This window comes from Dasypus novemcinctus, chromosome 17 (assembly GCF_030445035.2).
Source record: "Dasypus novemcinctus isolate mDasNov1 chromosome 17, mDasNov1.1.hap2, whole genome shotgun sequence".
NCBI lineage: Eukaryota > Metazoa > Chordata > Mammalia > Cingulata > Dasypodidae > Dasypus > Dasypus novemcinctus.
The window spans coordinates 66,911,711-66,930,574 of record NC_080689.1 but is presented as its reverse complement, the minus strand read 5'-3'; the positions used below and the strand labels follow the sequence as shown (position 1 = coordinate 66,930,574).

At 40.7% G+C, this 18,864-nt stretch overlaps 1 protein-coding gene across 5 annotated transcripts in view; it reads right to left on the bottom strand.

Moving 5' to 3' along the window:
• Positions 1 to 450: 450 nt before the first annotated feature.
• The window catches only part of ALMS1 (ALMS1 centrosome and basal body associated protein), a 315,125-nt gene continuing 296,711 nt past the window's right edge, over positions 451 to 18,864 (bottom strand). For all 5 annotated transcript variants that reach the window (XR_011646196.1, XM_058278920.1, XM_058278919.1 and 2 more), the window contains 7 exons: positions 14,082 to 14,202; positions 8,836 to 9,042; positions 8,268 to 8,503; positions 7,407 to 7,590; positions 6,446 to 6,509; positions 1,864 to 1,963; positions 451 to 815 (listed from right to left, as the gene is read on the bottom strand). Coding sequence is in view for 4 of the 5 variants with exons in the window: in XM_058278920.1 (XP_058134903.1) it covers positions 771 to 815; positions 1,864 to 1,963; positions 6,446 to 6,509; positions 7,407 to 7,590; positions 8,268 to 8,503; positions 8,836 to 9,042; positions 14,082 to 14,202 (957 nt within the window). In the remaining variant the exon portion in view is untranslated. The remainder of the gene's footprint in view (positions 816 to 1,863; positions 1,964 to 6,445; positions 6,510 to 7,406; positions 7,591 to 8,267; positions 8,504 to 8,835; positions 9,043 to 14,081; positions 14,203 to 18,864) is intronic.

Genomic DNA, 18,864 nt, shown 5'->3' with positions numbered 1-18,864 from the left:
CTTGGACTGAGGGGTGCTTAGCATCTTCCCCTCACCTTTGGGCCTTAGCTGAATTCCAGGCCAAAGGAAATAACATCCTGTTACACTCTGATCTAGGCACTGGATTAAGAGCTTCCTATACGCTGTCTCATTAACTCTGTTTTTCAGAAGTTGCTCTCCAGGCATATTTACTATGTACGATAATGAACGGCCTAAGGCTTCGGTCCTCAGGGAAATCCACTAGGAAGGCTGGCTGCTCCTCGTGGCGCAATGCAGGCGTGAGGCTGCGCGCTGGCCCCAGGCGCCTGTGACTGCTGCGCGTCCCTGGCCTGCGGGTGGGCACCCTCACTCTTTCCACAAAGCCCACCACGACTGGGCTGGTTTCTAAAGAAACATGCCGCATTCCCTTCTCTCAGCCCAATTCCTGAAGACTGCTTTTAGACAGGAAAGAAATGACCCTCTGCTGCTTGCTTTACTACAAGTCAATAATAAGTTATTTATTTTCTAAAAGTGTAAAAACACATACAAAAAGGGATTCACTTTAGGCTAGAATTAAGAGGCAATATCTTTGTAAGGACACAGTCATGTGGGCAAGGCCCCAAGGAGAAAGGATTGCTCCCGCCACCATTAATCATTCTAATCACCACTCTGCCCAAGACTTTTTAGGTTATTTCTGAACTACTCATGGACAAAGAGCAAGTTTTATTAAATTCAGACTCAGAAAAGTAAGGATTGTGTTTCTCCAGGTTCATAAAATATACTTCCAGGGCTCTGAAGAAAATAATTTTATGTCAGTCCCAGGGAACTTTCCTCCCCAAGAGTCGGTTGGTTACTTTCTGTGGAAGAAAAGAAAGGCAGGAAAGAAATTAGACACTCTTGCCTTCAAAGGCAGTCACGTAGCTAAAGACTGATGTGGTTACTCAAATCCAATTTATCTGCCTCAGCTACAGAAGCAACAGCTATACGTTAAAAACAAACAAAAACCTCCACTTCCTGAAAGGTTTAGGAAAGATGATTTAGAATCAATCTCCATTATTTCCTTATGGATGGAGATACTCTACATCTTTGTAGGTTACCAGATCCACCAGGTCCCAAACGCACCGGGCTGAGGAGAGGCCCCGGCTTGTGGTGCTGACATGCCCACGGGAGGGAGGGAGCCAGCCCGGGCCACGGTGCGTGCCAGAAAGCAGCAGTTCTCCAACCCCACACCGTGCAGTGAGCGTGTTGGGAAGGAAAGAAAAACAATGCTGGTTTTGCAAAGGATGTGGCCTTTCAGGCCCAGCAGCCAGTTTGGTTCCTAAGTGAATCAAAGCAAAACCCCTGGACTGTGAGGGTCTTGGATTTGAGCACCTGTGATTTCACTGTGGCTGTGGGCAGGAAACGGTGGCAGCTTGGAGGCTTCTGACTCCTCAAGATGCCAACTCTTAGGCCATATGGGGACATTTTCCAGTTCATTCTAAAAGCTCTGGAGGTAGAGGATGATTTCACCCAAAAGGGGCACAAAATCATCATTTAGAAATCCAGAATGAAAACCTAACAATTCTGGTAGATTTGGACATTTCCACCATGATATCTAAATGGACCCCTAAGTATAAAATTTGGTTTCATTCCAAATGTATGTATGGAAGATACCTTACATAATTAAGACTGAGGGGTCTGAGAAAAAGCATGGCTCTTATAGCTGAGGGGCTCTGATTTGAAATCTAATCACGGGCACCATTATTTTCCAAATGTAAGCAGTGCTATAAGACACTGCAAGCTTGTGTTTATTCCAAAGACTTGATGAAATCTGAATGAGTGCTCAGACAGGTCAGAGGTGTTTCTCTGTTTCTCTTTCCCTTCATAAGCTTGATCAATCCTGCTCTAGACAGAGGATCGACTGACCTTTTTATACAGCTGGGCTCGCAGCCAGTTTGACTTATATTCTGATCTCCTCTTCTCTTCTTCTCTCTTTTTCTGCACTTCTGGAAGCTGCTCATAAATGCTTAGGTGGGAAGAGAGAAAGCGGGAGGTTACGGGGGTTTGGAGGCACAGCCCCGCTCATTAGCGCTTTTCCTCACGCTCCCCACGCTCAGCCAACATGAGGCACTCGTGGCCTCGGCAGAGGCGCCCTGGACCCTGGGGTGCACCCAGCTTTGTGCTGACCTTGGGACACAAAGGTCCTTGGCCTGGGGTGTCATGATCTAGAAGGAGGGATGGATAAACAACATTACAAAATCCTGCTAATAGTGGTTACTTCTGGGAGAAAAGTGAGATAAAGGGGGCAGAGGTGAACTTCTGTTTTTACCCTATATGTAGAGATGCATTGTTTCAATATCAGATAATGAACATGTAATACTATTGTGTTTTTAAGTGCAAGGAAAAATAATGGGAAGGAAAGTACTAAAATGGTCTTTGGAGAAAATGCTACATTTGTTGGAGAAGAAACAACTTATTCTGACTGGAGGAGGGTCAGGGAACAGAGCCAGGAGATATAGGCTTGAACTGGGTCCTGAGGAGTAGTTAGGAGCAGGGAGGGAATGGGAGGAGAAAGGAGAAGGGGCACAGCACTTGATTTAGGGAAAAGTGAGAATGAAGTCACAGCTTACAAGAGAGGAGTGGAGAGAAATAGGTGGGCAGTGGGGGGGAGAGGGCGGCAGGGGGCTCTGGAGGGTTTCACAGCCAGATGAAAAACTTGGACTGTCCTGTCAGGGAATGGGTGCCTCTGATTTTAAGTTGGAAGGGACATGATCATATGTGCATTTTATAAGGATATCTAATTAGAAATAATCTAAATATCCAACAAAAGAACAGTTAGATTGGAAGCATCTAACTGTAATAATGGAATTATTACAAAGCATAAAAAAGATACTTTCAAGGAATTTTTGAGAGCATGGGAAAATGTTCATAATATAATGTTGAGAAAAATAAAGCAAAATACAAATCTATAAATACAGTCCAATCCACAGTTTGAAAAAAAGAAAAAGTATATGTTAATATAGATCTCTGCAACAACCCCCACACTCCTGACGGAAACAAAATTAGTTAGTTACATTTAGAAAGAAGGATTATGTGTGATATTTCCTTTCTTTCTACTTTTCTGTTTTCCAAATTTTTCTATGATCTGAAAAAAAATCATTGAAAATAATGCAGAGGCTCTATGGAAAACATACTAGAGAAGGTGAAGATGAGAAGCAGGACTTTGAGCGCAGAAGTGAGGAAAGTGGCTTCCACATGTGCGGGTGCTGGCTGGCGGTGCGTGTGGTGAGCAGTGAGGCACGAGGAGGTGACCCCATCCCAGCCTCCTGGCTGGGTGCATGGTGGCCCCTGCATGTGTGCGAGTAGGGAATGGGGAATTCTATCTTGGACACAGTGGAAATGATTAAAAATTGGAAACACAAAAGTGGAGGCCAGAAAAGAGACCAAAGAGAAACAAACGTACATTTTTAAAAGTAGATGTTGGAGAGGGGATAACAAAAGCTCTGGAAAAGAAGAGTTATTCTAAGAAGATGCAGTATGAAGAGAAAAATATGCTTGTTAGGCAAAAAAATTTTTGTATTCTAGGGCAGGAAAGCAGGGAGCCAGGCTAATCAGAGTAGCCAGAACTTATATTTTAAAAAAAAGGTTCCTTGAAAGCACTTATTACATATTATTACAGTTTCCTGTCTGCCCATCTGCTTGTGGTCTGGAGTCAATATATTTTATCCCTCATATACTCAAATCCATGTATTAAGAAATTATAATGAAATATCTTCTCTTGAAGGACACTCTTGGAGAAATGCTTCTAGATAAGTCAAGTTTTGTCTTCTCCAAATCCTCTCTTTTCAGTAGTCTGTAAACATCTTTGGTACGAGTAGGTGATAAGAAAAGCTGATAAGTAACACAGAGCTTCAGAAGTACAGATGTGGAGACATGGTACAATTGGAAGAATACTAGATGAGGAGCCCAAAGACCTGGTTCTAACCCCTGCTTAGCTCTAACTTGCTGGATGACTTCTCCCCTCTGGGTTGCAATTTCCTAAAAACTAGGAGTGGATGAGATGATCTCTAGGATCCCGTTCAACTATATGAGTCTCAGATGGAAATGGCTCACTTCCTTGAAGGGGGGGCCCACACCAGATATAACAAAGCATTCTAATATGTATCAGTTTAAAACTCGAGTCTTTTCCCCAGAAGATGGGTACTTAAATCTATTCCTACAAGTATATTTATATTTTAAAGCATTTATACAATTATGCCCCTGCCTGTCTTCCTGTAGGCAAGCTTCATAGTTCCTTACAGGAAGACTCCACTTGTTCAGGTGAGTGTAATTAGGTGCCACTCAATGAATATTGCATGACTTCCTCTAATTATATTTTGTGGCAGGGTTAGAATAAAGAAAGCAATGGTTCTTAATATTTTTGGAATCAGAACCCTTTGACACTTTTAAAAATTGAGGACTCAAATGTGAATTTTATCTATTGATATTTACTATATTAGGAGGGAAACATAAAATTTAAATGATCTAATTCTTAATTAAAGATAACAATAAGCTAATACATGCTAACATAAGTAACTTAATTTTTTAAATGAAAAAGTATATTTTCTCAAAGAAAAATAATTTTAGTAAGAAGAATGGCACTGCTTTACATTTTTTGCAAATTTTTTTAATGCCTGGTTTACCAGAAGAGAGCTAGATTTTTAATCTTTTTAAACTTTTGTTTTCAGTTCCTCAAAGAACATTTTTACATTTGCACTATTAACTACAATCATCTATACTAGGATTCACTGTGTTATACAGGAGAGATGGATTTTTATATCTGCTTCTATATTATTTCTGTTGTTAAATGTTTTTCAGGTTAAAGAATACATTACATAAATTCAGCTTATACAGATACGCAATTGGAAGAGATGGGAGTATTTTTTAAACACTTTATAATAGAGGAACATTCTTGTATTTATATTATTAACCACAATCCTCATCTACCACCAAAATCACTGTTATAAAGTCCCTAGATTATTCTCTAGCTGTCTTCCAATGAACATTAACGTCCCCAGACTACTATATTAATATCTTTTCAGATAATGTTGATCATCATCTTTGATATTACCCCAAAATTGACAAATGGTAGTTTCTTAAAAGTTAGTGTCAATGTGGAATCTGAACCCCTATCAATCAAATTTGTCTTCTGTTAACATAAAAATTTATCAGTCTATCTTGTACTTTGAATGGATCTTTTATCCAATGTCTATATCCTCCTAAACTATCAAGGACATTCTTAGGTTAGATTATAGATTCTGTTTTACACTCTTAGTACATAGCTGTGAAGAATACAGGCCTACTAGACATATACAGTTTGGTGTCAATATCTTGACAAGTGAGTGCTAAAGCACCAGAAGTTTTATCCCCTGTGCCCCCCAATCACTGCTTTGCAAACATCAGTACAAATGTCAATGCAGGGAGAAATGCATTTAGTATTATTAATATTAGTATTAATATTATTATTAATACTTAGTATTATTCAGAAACTAGTTTTGACCTTGCAAATTCCCTAGAAGGGTCTCAGCGACCTCCAGAGGTCCATGGACCATACTTTGAGAACCAATGGATTAAAGCATCCCTTTGGATTACCAATAAGGAAAAGGTTTACTAAATGGAGAATAAAAGCAAGAGTTCAAGAGGAATGCTTGCATCACTAAGATAAATTATTTTCAAGGACCATTACTTCAGAAGCAGTATGGTGTCTATAAAACTGTTCTTATTAAAGCCTCCAATGAATACCTAAAAGGTAACCATGGCATTCTCATGATCAAATATGTATAATTCTGATTAACTAATCAATTGATTGATTAATGAGTAGCTAACACAGGAATGGTACAAAATGCAAAAACTATAAAAGAGTAAAAAATCAGTCTTTCTCCTATCTCAGTTCTTTTTTCCAAAGGCAACCACTATTACCAGTTTTTTGGTAATCTTTCCAGAGATATTCTATGCATATAAAACTATATATAGAAGCATGAATATACACTTTTTAAAAGGTCACAGATGGTAGCAGTGTACCCACATTCTTGAAACTTGATTTTTTTCAAAAGCTTAACTTAATGTATCTTGGAAAGCATTCCATTTTTTCTCTTTCTATTACATAAATTTCTAGAAATGCGATTCCTAAGTCAAAGGGTATGGCCCCAAAGTAAATATTTAATTTTACTTCAAAATATTCTTTATTTATATTTACTTATATTTAGTTTTCTAATTAAGATGAGCTAGATTGATGCATCCAAATTAGTGAGGATTCTTTGTAGCATGTGTAGATAAGTCATTCAAACCACGATCTGCTAACTTTTTTAGTGCCATAAGTGAGAAACAACTTTTACAACTCATTTTCTCACAATGCATTTACTAAAGCAAAGAGCATTTATCCTGGGCAATGAGGGAAAAACCAAAGCCCCTGAGCACTCGGTGGTTTGATTTATACTTTTATACTTACTCTCTTTCTTTTTGGTCTTACCGTTTAGACCTCTGAATCATTTCCTTCTTTCCAACAGGTCTGTTCTTCTGGCCAGCCAGGAAGCCTAAGAAGAAGGGATTTTCAGTGGATAGTGACTTAATAAGGAAGGGTTTAGTATTCAAAATGGTCTCCACTTCTCCTTCTTTGCAGAGCTATGAGAGGCAGCTGCTAGGACTTGGTGGTGAGCAATGGCCAAGCCAGGGTTAGACGGCAGTGACTGTGACAGCAGCCTCAGGCTTCTGAAGACACACAGTCTGTGGCACATAACAGATAATGTGAATGCGTGAATGGAGAACTGAACAGTTCATAGGTAAGGTTGTTTCATGAACATTGCAGTTTTCACAGCTTTTGTACATATTATTGCTATCTTGGCAGAGTGTACTTGTTTTCAAATCCCAGCTCTTTCACTTATTAGGTGTGAAGTCTTAGGTGAGGTTCTTAATCTCTCTGTGTCTCAGTTTTCTTATCTGTCAAACTAGTATATTAACAGTACCTATACCTCAGAGTGTGAGGATGAAATGAGAATAGCGTCTGGGCAAGATGTAAGGGCTAATTAAGTGTTTGTTGTTGTTATCGCCTATCATCATCATCATCATCATCATCATCCTCACCACCAACCTGTGAGATAAGCAAGGCTGGAATTAGCCCCCTCTTTAAAGAAATAAGCATTATATTTTGGAACCAACTTGCTCACAAACACAGAGCTGGTCTATAAAAAAGCCCTTTTCACTGCACACTCCTGATTTTAAACCGCAGTAAGAGAACTAGGGTAACTGGGTTCACTCTGATTGCCAAAGTGCCGAGAGCTAAGTTGGGCAGGTGCTCAAGGTGGTTTGAGTCTCAATAAGCAAAAAGTTACTTCTGTCCACTTAGCTGGCCTGGCATTTAGTGGTGCTGGATAGCACAGAAGCAGACCTGCTTTTTCACTCCAGGGGCAGGAAAGAGAACAAGTGGGGTGTACCTCGCACATGTGGAGGATGCACAGGATTCTGACAGCCCTGCCATTCTCTCGCAGTGTTGAACAGTGCATCCCGCTCACTCTGTAGCACATTCTGTAGCTTCCTCTCCTGGACTATTAACTTGAGGCGCTTTATCCGCTCCCCAGAGCGGAAGATGAAGTCAGGTCTATGAAACTGAAGTGACTCCTAAGGAAGAGAAAGAGCCCTCGACCTCACATTAATGATACAGCCTGTTCTAAAGCTTGTTGCTATAGTGCAGAAAATGTCTAGATCTAAATATCCTCTAACAATTCTCTGTGGGGAAGAGATCCTGCAGGGAAATCAAGGGGAGCAAAGAAATGCCTTTGGAATAAGCCAAGAAATGAAGACTGTGACAATCACAAACCCCTCCCCACCCAATATCAACGGGCTAGAGCTCAGCCCATTGTGCTAATTTTAATTTCCCTTTACACGAATATATCATTAAAGAACACCTTCTTTATTCTCCAAGGAAAATGTAAAAAAGGAACTTGGTGTCTCTTAAATCCTGGGTTTAAGCAGGAATGGGAATTATGTATACAAGGCTGCCACAAGCATAAAACCACTGAAGCATGCAACACGCAGGTACTGTGTCGTAACACACTCCCCTCCACTGCTTTGTTGCCAGATACTGAGTTTGATTCAGAATGGTTAACAATAAGCAGCCTCTGATAATGATGAGAAACCAAGCCCTCCTATAATGAAAATAGGTATTGACCTAGGAAGAAGGGTCACTGTATGCCTGTCTCTCAGATTGCCAAGTCACAGATTTAACTCTTGTCTTGCCTCTCCCTCCCCCCACACCAAGCGTACGGCTAAAATTTTCTAACTCAATGTCACTGTACCTGTAGGCTTGCTCTCACAAACGGTCTCAGTGGAACCTTGTCAAAATCTCTGCCTGGACCTGCTAGGGACCCCTGACTATCCATTTGCTGTCCTTGCCAGTTCTTTTCCCGTAGTGGCTCCCGCCAGGGTTTGGTGTTGGTTATTGGTTCAAACCAGGAGACACCAGGGCCACAAAGCAGGTTTTCCTTCTTATATCCAGACTTCAAATTTTCAACAGGAATAAACCATGAAACTCCTACAGGAAACATTTTTGGAAAAGGAAAAAAAAAAAAAACCAGACTTTGTTTTTCATAGCCAACACAGTTCTCAGCAGAGACATGCACATAATAAATGCCCTTGTGGAAACCACCTGCCAAAGGTCACCAAGACACCCTTGAATTTGGCCTAAGTGCATGTATGATTCTGTAATTGTACTGTTAGATACTGTGACAATTTGTCAAGATGGTGGATGGGGATTAGGTGGTGTTGGGGTCAACACAGAGTCATTCTTAACAAAGAATGTTAGTATTGCACGAGACTTGAAATTCATTGGTTTTTCTGCTGCAGAACCAGAAATTCAAAACCGACCTTCATAGGAATTTGGCTTGTTCTTCTTTAATTTTTTGTCTCTCAGATAAATGGTAAGGATCTTCTTCTCTTCATTTTTTCCTTCTGACCGAGAAGAATTCACATCACTGTCTTCCTCTAATCTAGCTTCACTAGAACTTGGAGTTGGGAAAGTCATTCCAACATCTCGAGTATGTTTTTTGGCACCATTCACAATCTCCAAGTTACCTGAGGGGAAAGATCACAGATGTTTCTGTGAGCAATCTTGAGGCTTAGCAGGCAGATTTATTCAAGTCAGTAAGGGAAAACTTTTTAATGCTTCAGAATCAAAGGCTACTGCCTCCGTGGGGCAGGAAGAGATAGAGTGAGAGAGCACAGAGGGAGGAGGGGAGAAGAAAAGGGAGGGGAGGGAGAAGCAGAATGAGGGAGGGAACAAGCAGTGTATTGGTGGCTGCACCTTACAATCATATGGAAGCCTTTGAAAAATACTAATATCCAGCTCTCACATCTATAGATTCTGATTTAATCAGTCTAGGCTATGGCTCAGACATTTAAAGAATTTGTTTTAAAGCATCTGGATTCTCATTTGTAGCCAAGGGTATGAACCACTTGTCTGATTATCAAACAGAGAGTGATCCGTGAATGATATTTTCCTTAATATGAGTTAAGAGTAGATGTTCTGAGATTTGCTGACTATCAGATTAATCAGTATAGAAATACCACTGGAATGTTTACAACTCTAAGACCTAGGAGAATCACATAAAAAATGGAACCGCGTGCATGATCAGGATAACTCGTGTGGTCTCCCAGTACTTCTGAACACAAATCTGACACCATCATTGCCTGGCAGGGGGCACATCTGTAGCAGAATATCTCAATTCAATTCAAAACCCAAGAGCCCTGGCACCTGAGAAAGTAAAAACTATCTTTTTTTTTTTGTTTTTTTGTTTTTTTTTAATATTTATTATTATTTTTTTAAATTACATTAAAAAAAATATATGAGGTCCCATTCAACCCCACCGCCCCCGCCCCCCACTCCCCCCACAGCAACACTCTCTCCCATCATCGTGATACATCCATTGCACCTGGTAAGTTCATCTCTGAGCATCACTGCACCCCATAGTCAATGGTCCACATCATAGCCCAGACTCTCTCACGTTCCATCCAGTGGGCCCTGGGGGGATCTACAGTGTCCCGTAATTGTCCGTGAAGCACTATCCAGGACAACTCCACGTCCCGAAAACGCCTCCACATCTCATCTCTTCCTCCCGTTCCCCACACCCAGCAGCCCCCATGGCTACCGTTCCCACACCCATTCCACATTTTCTCTGTGGACATTGGATTGGTTGTGTCCATTGCACACCTATGTCAAGTGAGGGCTTAGATTGCACATGGGTACTGGATGCACTCTTCCCGCTTCTAGTTGTAGACACTCTAGGCTCCATGTTGTGGTGGTTGACCTTCTTCAACTCCATGTTAGCTGAGTGGAGTAAGTCCAATAAGTCAAAGTGTAGGAGCTGAAGTCTGTTGAGGCTCTGGGCCTGGGTGTCATATTATCAGTCCAGAGATTCAAATCCCCTACATATATCTTAAACCCAGCACCAACTACAATTCCAATAAAGTAGCATGCAAGTCTTGTGAAAAGAGATCCCCTCTGAGTCCATTTCCATCACGCAGAAACACCAGCTCCAAAGAAGGGCCATCTGTCATGGCAGTTGGGACTATAAACATCTTCCCTGCCATTTATCGGCTGGGAGAACAGATATAGATAAAGCCAGCTGCAAAGTTAACAGGAAGAAAGATTTTTCTCAAGGCATACTACAACTGAGAACATATCATCATCCTTCTCTGAGTGACTGCTTCCTTACTCACTGAAAATCCTAGTTCTCTAAATTGATAATCAGAAAGTTTGCTATTTGAAATTATATCAGTAAGAGTGAAACATTCTACTCTTTTCTAGAGGATCTAAGTCACCTTAACACTTTTACAACCCAGGTGTAGAGCTAACGTAAGAGAATTTGAGATGCAACATTTCATATTATCTTTTTTTTTTCCATTTTTTTAAACCTTAATTTTGGGGGGGGGGGGATTTATTCATTTATTTCCCCCTTGTTTTGTGCTCATTTGTCTGCTCTTTCTGTCCATTTGCTGTGTGCTCTCTGCTCTTCTTCTCTTTAGGAGGCACCAGGAACCAAACCTGGGACCTCCCAAGTGGGAAAGAGGCACTCAATCACTTGAGCCACCTCAGCTCCCTGCTTTATTTTATCTCTCATTGCCTTTCCTTTTAGTGTCTCCTTGTTGCATCATCTTGTTGTGTCAGCTCACCGTACCTGCCTGTCATACCAGCTAACTGTCTTGCTCGTCTTCTCCAGGAGGCACCAGGAACCAAACCCAGGACCTCCCATGTGGTCGGCAGGAGCTCAATTGCTTGAGCCACATCTGCTTCCCCATATTTATCTTATTTGTTACAAGGAAAAAGGAAGGTGGGTCTACTTCATAGTTAGACATGATGTTGACCTCTTTACACACAGCCCTACTGTGCTCTGAGACTATCACAGCACTGTTTCATTTAAATTTCACTTAGCTGACTCCGTCTTCAATATCTTCTACTATCTTTTCCTTTGTTTGGTGAGATGCTCCATAGTTCTTTTTGTGGTTGCCCTTGTTCCAAAGAGTCAATAAACCTTTGTCTGACTACAGGTTTGTTCCTGGGTGGTCTTAGGCTGAGTGGGTTAGAGCATACCTCTCATCAGTATCCTGTGTCCTACAGCAAAAAGCCTTAACTTATGTCCATGCTTCTAACCTCTTTCAAAACTTGACTTATAAGGGGATAAAAGGCAGTTGGAGATCACACAAAGGGTACTCAGCAAAGCAGACAAGGTGAGGAGAAGGCAGACCACCAAAGAGTTTTTATTTCCAGGTCATTCATTTTTATTAGACATTAAAGGGAAAGAAGAATTAACATAGGTAAAAAGTTCTCAGTTCTAATATGAGTCAATGCTTATAGTCCAGGTAAGGAAGAGGTTGACAGAAGTAAAGAGAGGACTTGAGGGGAAAAAAATTAAGGGGAACATTTACTTGTTTACCATTATGAAATAAAAAAAATACAGACCAGCAGGAAGTGAAAAGTCACCTACCCAACTCTGTTCTCTATTTGCTCAATTTACAACCCCAAATGATTCCAGATAAATTTTTTTTGCATATTCAAGTAATTCTCTTTCCTCTTTTAATTTTTAAACTATGTTTAGTAGCATTCTAAGCACATTGTTTTGTCCTTTGCTTTTTTTCCTAAATTGTTTATCTTGGAGATATTTCTGTATTATTACAGAGAAAGCTTCCTCTTTCTATGTAGGATTTCATTATATGGAGGTACAATAATTTATTTAACAACTCAGCTATTGATGGACATCTAAACTGGTTTCAGTCTTTTGCTATGACAAACAATACTACAATGGTTTACTTTGTACATTAATCATTTTGCACAGAAGCAAATATCCGTATGTAGGTTAAATTCCATATAAGCATAGAATATCAAAAGGTTAAACTCCAAAAGTAAAAATGCTGGGTCAAAGTAACTTTGCCAAACTGCCTTTCAGGGGCTGCAGTGAGCCAAACTCCCACTAGAGTGTATGAGTACCCTTTTCCCCAGACTCTTGCCCACAAATGTGGTATCACACTGGGATTTTGTTAATCTGGTAGGTGAAAAACGGCATTTTAATAATCCTTCTAAGGATTATTAAGAATGTTTAAGCCTGCTGTCGTGGTCCCTAGGGGAGCAGTGGTAGTCCCCCAGGTGCAACGGTAAGGACCAGGAAGGAAGGAGGGTCCAACAGTGAGCCCCTGATACTAATGACTATGCTTGTGAGCCTATACGCCTGAAATAAGAACAAGGCCTAGAGCAGCACTGTGCCTAGGAGTTTCCTCCTGACAGCCTTCATGTTACTCAAATGTGGCCAGTCTCGAAGCCAAACTCAGCATGTAAATGCAATGCATTCCCCACAGCGTGGGACATGACACCCAGGGATGATTCTCCTGGCACCGAGGGATCACTACCAAGTACCAGCTGATGATGCAACTAGAAAATGACCTTGAATTAAAGGTTCAAAGCGGACCAGCAGAATATCCCTGTCTACATATAATAACAGGAGTTTAAAATGCTGTTTGACCTAATGTAAGGGGGATGGAAAGGAGAAATGAGTTTATATGGCTATGAGTCTCTAAAAAAGAGTCTGGAGCTTGTCAGAAGGATTGCCCTTATGCACAACCTGAGCAGAGTCTCAGAGACAGATAAAGTAGATACAACCCCAGGTATTGGTTCTTTTGAGGGCTAAAGAGACCCACAGGTTCTATGGTCATGGCAGATGGGGTTCACTGCCATGTCAGTTGGCCCTTCTTTGGAGCTGGTGTTTCTGCGTGATGGAGCTGGACACAGATGGGATCTCTTTTCATGAGACTTTCATGCTACTTTACTGGAATTGTAGTTGGTGCTGGGGTTTAAGATATATCTAGGGGATTTGAATCTCTGGACTGACAATATGATAGCCAGGCCCTGAGCCTCAACAGACTTCAACTCCTACACTCTGATTTATTGGACTTACCCCACTCAGCTAACATGGAGTTGAAGAATGTCGACCACCACACCATGGAGCTTAGAGTGCCTACAACTGAAAGCAGGAGGATTGCATCCAGTATCCATGTGGAATCTAAGCCTCCTCTTGACATAGATGTGCAATGGACACAACTAATCCAAGGTTCACAGAGAAAATGTGGCATTGGTGTGGGAAAAGTGGCCATGGTGGCTGCTGGGTGCAAGGAATGGGAGGAAGAGATGAGATGTGGAGGCGTTTCGGGACTTGGAGTTGTCCTGGGTGGTGCTTCAGGGATAATTACCGGACATTGTAGATCCTCCCAGGGCCCACTGGATGGAACGTGGGAGAGTATGGGCTATGATGCGGACCACTGACCATGAGGTGCAGCGATGCCCAGAGATATACTTACCAAATGCAATGGATGTGTCATGATGATGGGAGAGAGTGTTGCTGTGGGGGGAGTGGTGGGGTGGGGGCGGTGGGGTTGAATGGGACCTCATATTTTTTGAATGTAATATTTTAAAAAAATGAATAAAAAAATTAAAAAAAAAAAAAAAAGAATGTTTAAGCCTGACACAACAGATTCATTTCCTTTATTATGAGTGAGATTGGGTATATTTTCATTTGTTTAAGAGCTAACTGTATTTCAGTGGGGAAGTTTAAATTCAAGTAACTCACCTGCTTGGATACCCTTGTTTAGCATATGCACATTTTGCTTGCTGCTAAGGGTAGGGCTTGGGCTCCAGAAACTACTGACAGAAGATGAAACAGAGTCAGAAGAAATCATATGCTCTTCAACCTGAAAAAATAAGAAACCCTGTTATCTTAACCAGCAATCAATGGCATAGTTCTCCACATGATAAGAAAACTTGCAAGTCACCAAGAGCTCCTTTTAATTTCTAATTGTTGAAATGAAGTTGTTAGGAAGCTTGAGATAATGTGGAACACTCCACCATATAGTTTGTGATAGTGAGAAGAATGCTATTGTAGTTGGATAAGGGCTTGAACTATTTCAAAAAGATAAGACAAAAAAGCTGGTTGTGCTCCCAGCCCAGAAAAAAATCTGAAGAGGGTATTAGTCAAAGATCAGCCAAATGGGGGTCTTTGAAATGAAATTCGATGTGACACAGGGATATAATTTTAATGAAAGATAAAGAGGGCTGGGAATAAAGAAACTGATGAGCTGCAGAAAGCAGTCTCCAAAAAAATCAGACTCAGATACTTAGACAAACACCCAAGAGCCATAGAGCCCCAAAGGCCTTTTTACTTCATTGCAAGCAGAGCCATGAAGGGCTAGTTCACACATTGAGGCTGATGATGGAAAGTTGATGACGAAAGATGATCAAACACAGAACAAATATAGTTTGAAAGTGTTTTTTTTGTGTGAAGATTTATTTATTTCTCTCCTCCTCCCCCTCTCCAATCGTCTGCTCACTGTGTCCATTTGCTGTGTGTTCTTTGTCTCCTTGCATTCCTGTCAGCAGCACCTGGAATCTGTGTCTCATTTTGTTACGTCATTTTGCTGCGTCAGCTCTCCGTGTGTGCAGTGCCATTCCTGGGCAGGTTGCACTTTCTTTGGTGCTGGGCAGCTCTCCTTACGGGGTGCACTCCTTGCACATGGGGCTCCCCTATGCCAGGACACCCCTGTGTGGCACGGCACTCCCTGCGTGCATCAGCACTGTGCGTGGGCCAGCTCATCACATGGGTAGGAGGCCCTGGTTTTGAACCTTGGACCTCCCATGTGGTAGGTGGATGCACTATCTGTTGGGCCAAATCCGCTTCCAAAAAGTGTTTCTTAAACTTGCCTGCTCATAAAAATCTCCTGGGGGCCACTACCCCAGAACATTGAATTGGAATCTTCTAGGGAAGAGCCTAAGCATCTTTATTTTGAATAAATGCCAGATTTTCTATTCAAGCAAGTTTGGTAGAGGTGAAGTGAAGCCCAAGTCAAATGAGGAAACAGAGCATCTTCTCCCCAGAGCTAGATAAACTATATTCCAGGGCCCTGGAAACTTAAAACAGAATCTTGGGGAAGAGTAGCTATATGAGATATCTGGAAACTGGAAATGTTTTGATTTTCACAAAGGTGGCTATAAGGTATGCTTTGTAAGCTAGTATGTTTAACACTGATGGTCTGTAAAATTCCAGAATGGATCAACAATGTGTTTAATTAGTAATCATTTGGAGGTGAAAGAAAAGATCAGTAAATTTCAGGCAGGGCTCAATAAAGTATAACAAGTCCTCTCAGGGTAGCCTTATTTTCCCTATTGCTTGGACTGGAAGACCAAAAGAATGTGTAATAGAGGACACCTAGATTTGAACAAATGACAGAAGTTGCTCAAGGCATCTTTGATAGAGATGGAGTTATACGAGTTAAATGATAAAAGTTGGTAGAACCGTAATTGGTTGAACCAACCTTATCCAAATATTATTGTCAACACAGAAAGAGGCCTCTAAAGAGTAGTACATCTTACAATTTCTTAAGTACCAGTGTGTCAGGCACTGGGTGTAGCTCTGGCTAGGCTTGCTTTACATTTTATATTAACGTCCTGGAGATATGGAAGTCAGGATAATTCACATATAATGCTCACCTGGAAGGGCCTGAATAGCTGACAGGATTCCCAATAATAAAAGGAATGATGGGCCAAATCAAACTAGTAGGGATAATTGTCAAGCCCTGTGCATTAAGAAATAGGAAAGGCAGCAATTGTGATGCAGTGGAGAAAGCTCTGGGTCTGGATTCAAAGACCTAAGACAGTCTCAGTTCTTCCCTTTACTAGCTGTCTCTACTTGAGCAAGCTACAACCTCTCTGTTTTCCCATCTAGAAAAGGGACATTAGCTGTATGTATGAAAGTATACAAGTGTTAGAAAGAACAAATTATTTAGATTGTAAACTGTAAACCAAAAACTATGACACTGTTATGTTAAAAAAACAAAAACAAAAACAAACACAAAGTGTGCAGCACAGAAATGACTGGCAATTCACAAAAAAACACCCAACCATACAAACTTCTGCAATTGTAAAAGAGGGAGAAACGGGAAGCCGATTTGGCTCAACGGATAGAGCATCCGCCTACCATATGAGAGGTCCGCAGTTCAAACCCAGGACCACCTCGACCCAGGACCACCTCGACCCATGTGGAGCTGGCCCACACGCAGTGCTGATGCGCACAAGGCGTGTGCCCCATAAAGAGAGCCACCCAGCACGAAAGAAAGTACAGTCTGCCCAGGAGTGGCGCCGCACACTGATGCAGCTGCATCAAGATGACGCAACAAAAAGAGACACAGATTCCCAGGCTGCTGACAAGAATAGAAGTGGATACAGAGGGGGAAGGGGGAGGGGAAGGGGGAGGGGGGGAAGGGGAGAGAAATAAATAAATAAATCTTAAAAAAAAAAGACAAGAAAGCACTTTAGGTATTGGAATGGAATGACTTTTAAGATAAGTAAAAAATTACAGTGTGTCAGCATTTTTTCTGTGTGAAAAATATATGTGGGTATTTGCTTTTACATATAAAGAAAAGAAAAAGAAAAGAACCCTGACTGGAAAGAAAGATGGAAAACTTTTTATTTGCAGATGACATGATCCTGTCTGTAGAAAATAGGAAGGAGACTACAAAAAAACATACTAGAACTAATAACTTTAGCAAGGTCACAGTATCTAAGATAAATATACAAAAAGGAGCTATTTCTATATTCTAACAATGAGCAATTTGAAAATTAAGACAATTCCACTTACAACAATATAAAAAGAATAACATACTTTGCAATATATCTAAAACATTTATTTTATAAATTTGTACACTGCTAAGGCTTGCACACTGAAAACTATAAAACACTGCTGGGAGAAATTAAAGATCTAAATGAATGACAGACCATCCACATATATGGATTGGAAGACTTAATGTTGTTAATATGGCCATTCTCCCCAAATTAATCTATAGATTCCAGATTCCAAGAAATTCCAGCAGACTCTTAAAAAGAAATTTATAAACTGACCTCAACTTATAAGGAAATCCAAAGGACCCAGAACTGAAAAAGAAGAATGAAAAGGAAGGATGGGAGGACTTACATTTCTTGATTTCAAAACTTACGATAAAGCCACAATGACTAATATAGTGTGGTATTAGCATTAGGAAAGACATATAAATGGATCAGAATTCAAAGTCCAAAAATAAACTCTTACATTTATAGTTAATTGATTTTCAACAGGTAAGGCAATTCAATGGGGGAAAGGAGAGTCTTCAACAAATGATGCTAGGACAATGGGGATATCCACATACGAAAAGATGAATTTATACACCACTGATTCCAACTGATTTGAAAGGGATCATAGACCTAAATAAAAGAACTAAAACTATAAAAATTCTAGAAAAAAATCTAGAAGAATATCTTTGTAACCTTGGGTAGGCAAAGAGTTCTTAGACACGAAAGAAAGCAAAATTTATTAAAAAAAAAACATTCAAAAGCAGACTTTGGGAAGTGGACTTGGCCCAGTGGTTAGGGCGTCCACCTACCACATGGGAGGTCCATGGTTCAAACCCTGGGCCTCCTTGACCTGTGTGCAGCTGGCCCATGCGCAGTGCTGATGCGTGCAAGGAGTGCCATACCACACAGGGGTGCCCCCGTGTAGGGGAGCCCCATGTGCAAGGAGTGTGCCCTGTAAGTAGAGCTGCCCAGAGTGAAAGAAAGTGCAGCCTGCCCAGGAATGGCACTGCACACACAGAGAGCTGACGCAGCAAGATGATGCAACAACAATAATAGAAACACCGATTCCCATGCCGCTGACAACAACAGAAGTGAACATAAGAACATGCAACAAATAGACACAGAGAACAGACAACTGGGGCGAGGGAAGGTGAAAGGGGAGAGAAAGATATAAATCTTAAAAAAAAAAACAACAAAAAAACTTTTGTACTTCAATAGACATTGTTCATAAAAGGAAAAGATAAGCCACAGACTGGATGAAAATATTCACCAATTATTTTCTAATGAAAGACCTGTATTGAAAACTCTTACAACTCCATAAGCAAGCAAATGACCCAATTTAAAAATGGGCAAAAAACTGGAAGAGATATTTCTTGAAAGATCTAAGAGTGGCCAATTGGCTAATAAGAATATGAAGAGATGCTCAACATCATTAGTCATCAGGGAAATGCAAATTAAAACCATAATGAGATACCATTTCATATGCCTTAGGATGACAATAAAAAAGAGGGACTATAGAAAGTATTGAGAAGAATGTGAAGAAACTGGAATGCTCACAACATTGCTGGTGGGAATATAAAATGGTATAGTAACTTTGGAAAACACTGGTAGGTTCTTAAAAAGTTAAACATAAATTTATTAAATGACCCAGCAACTCTACTCCTGGGCATACACCCAAGAGAAATGAAAACATACTTCCACACAAAGACTTTTATATGAATGCTCATAGCATTATTCCTATTATAAAAAAAGTG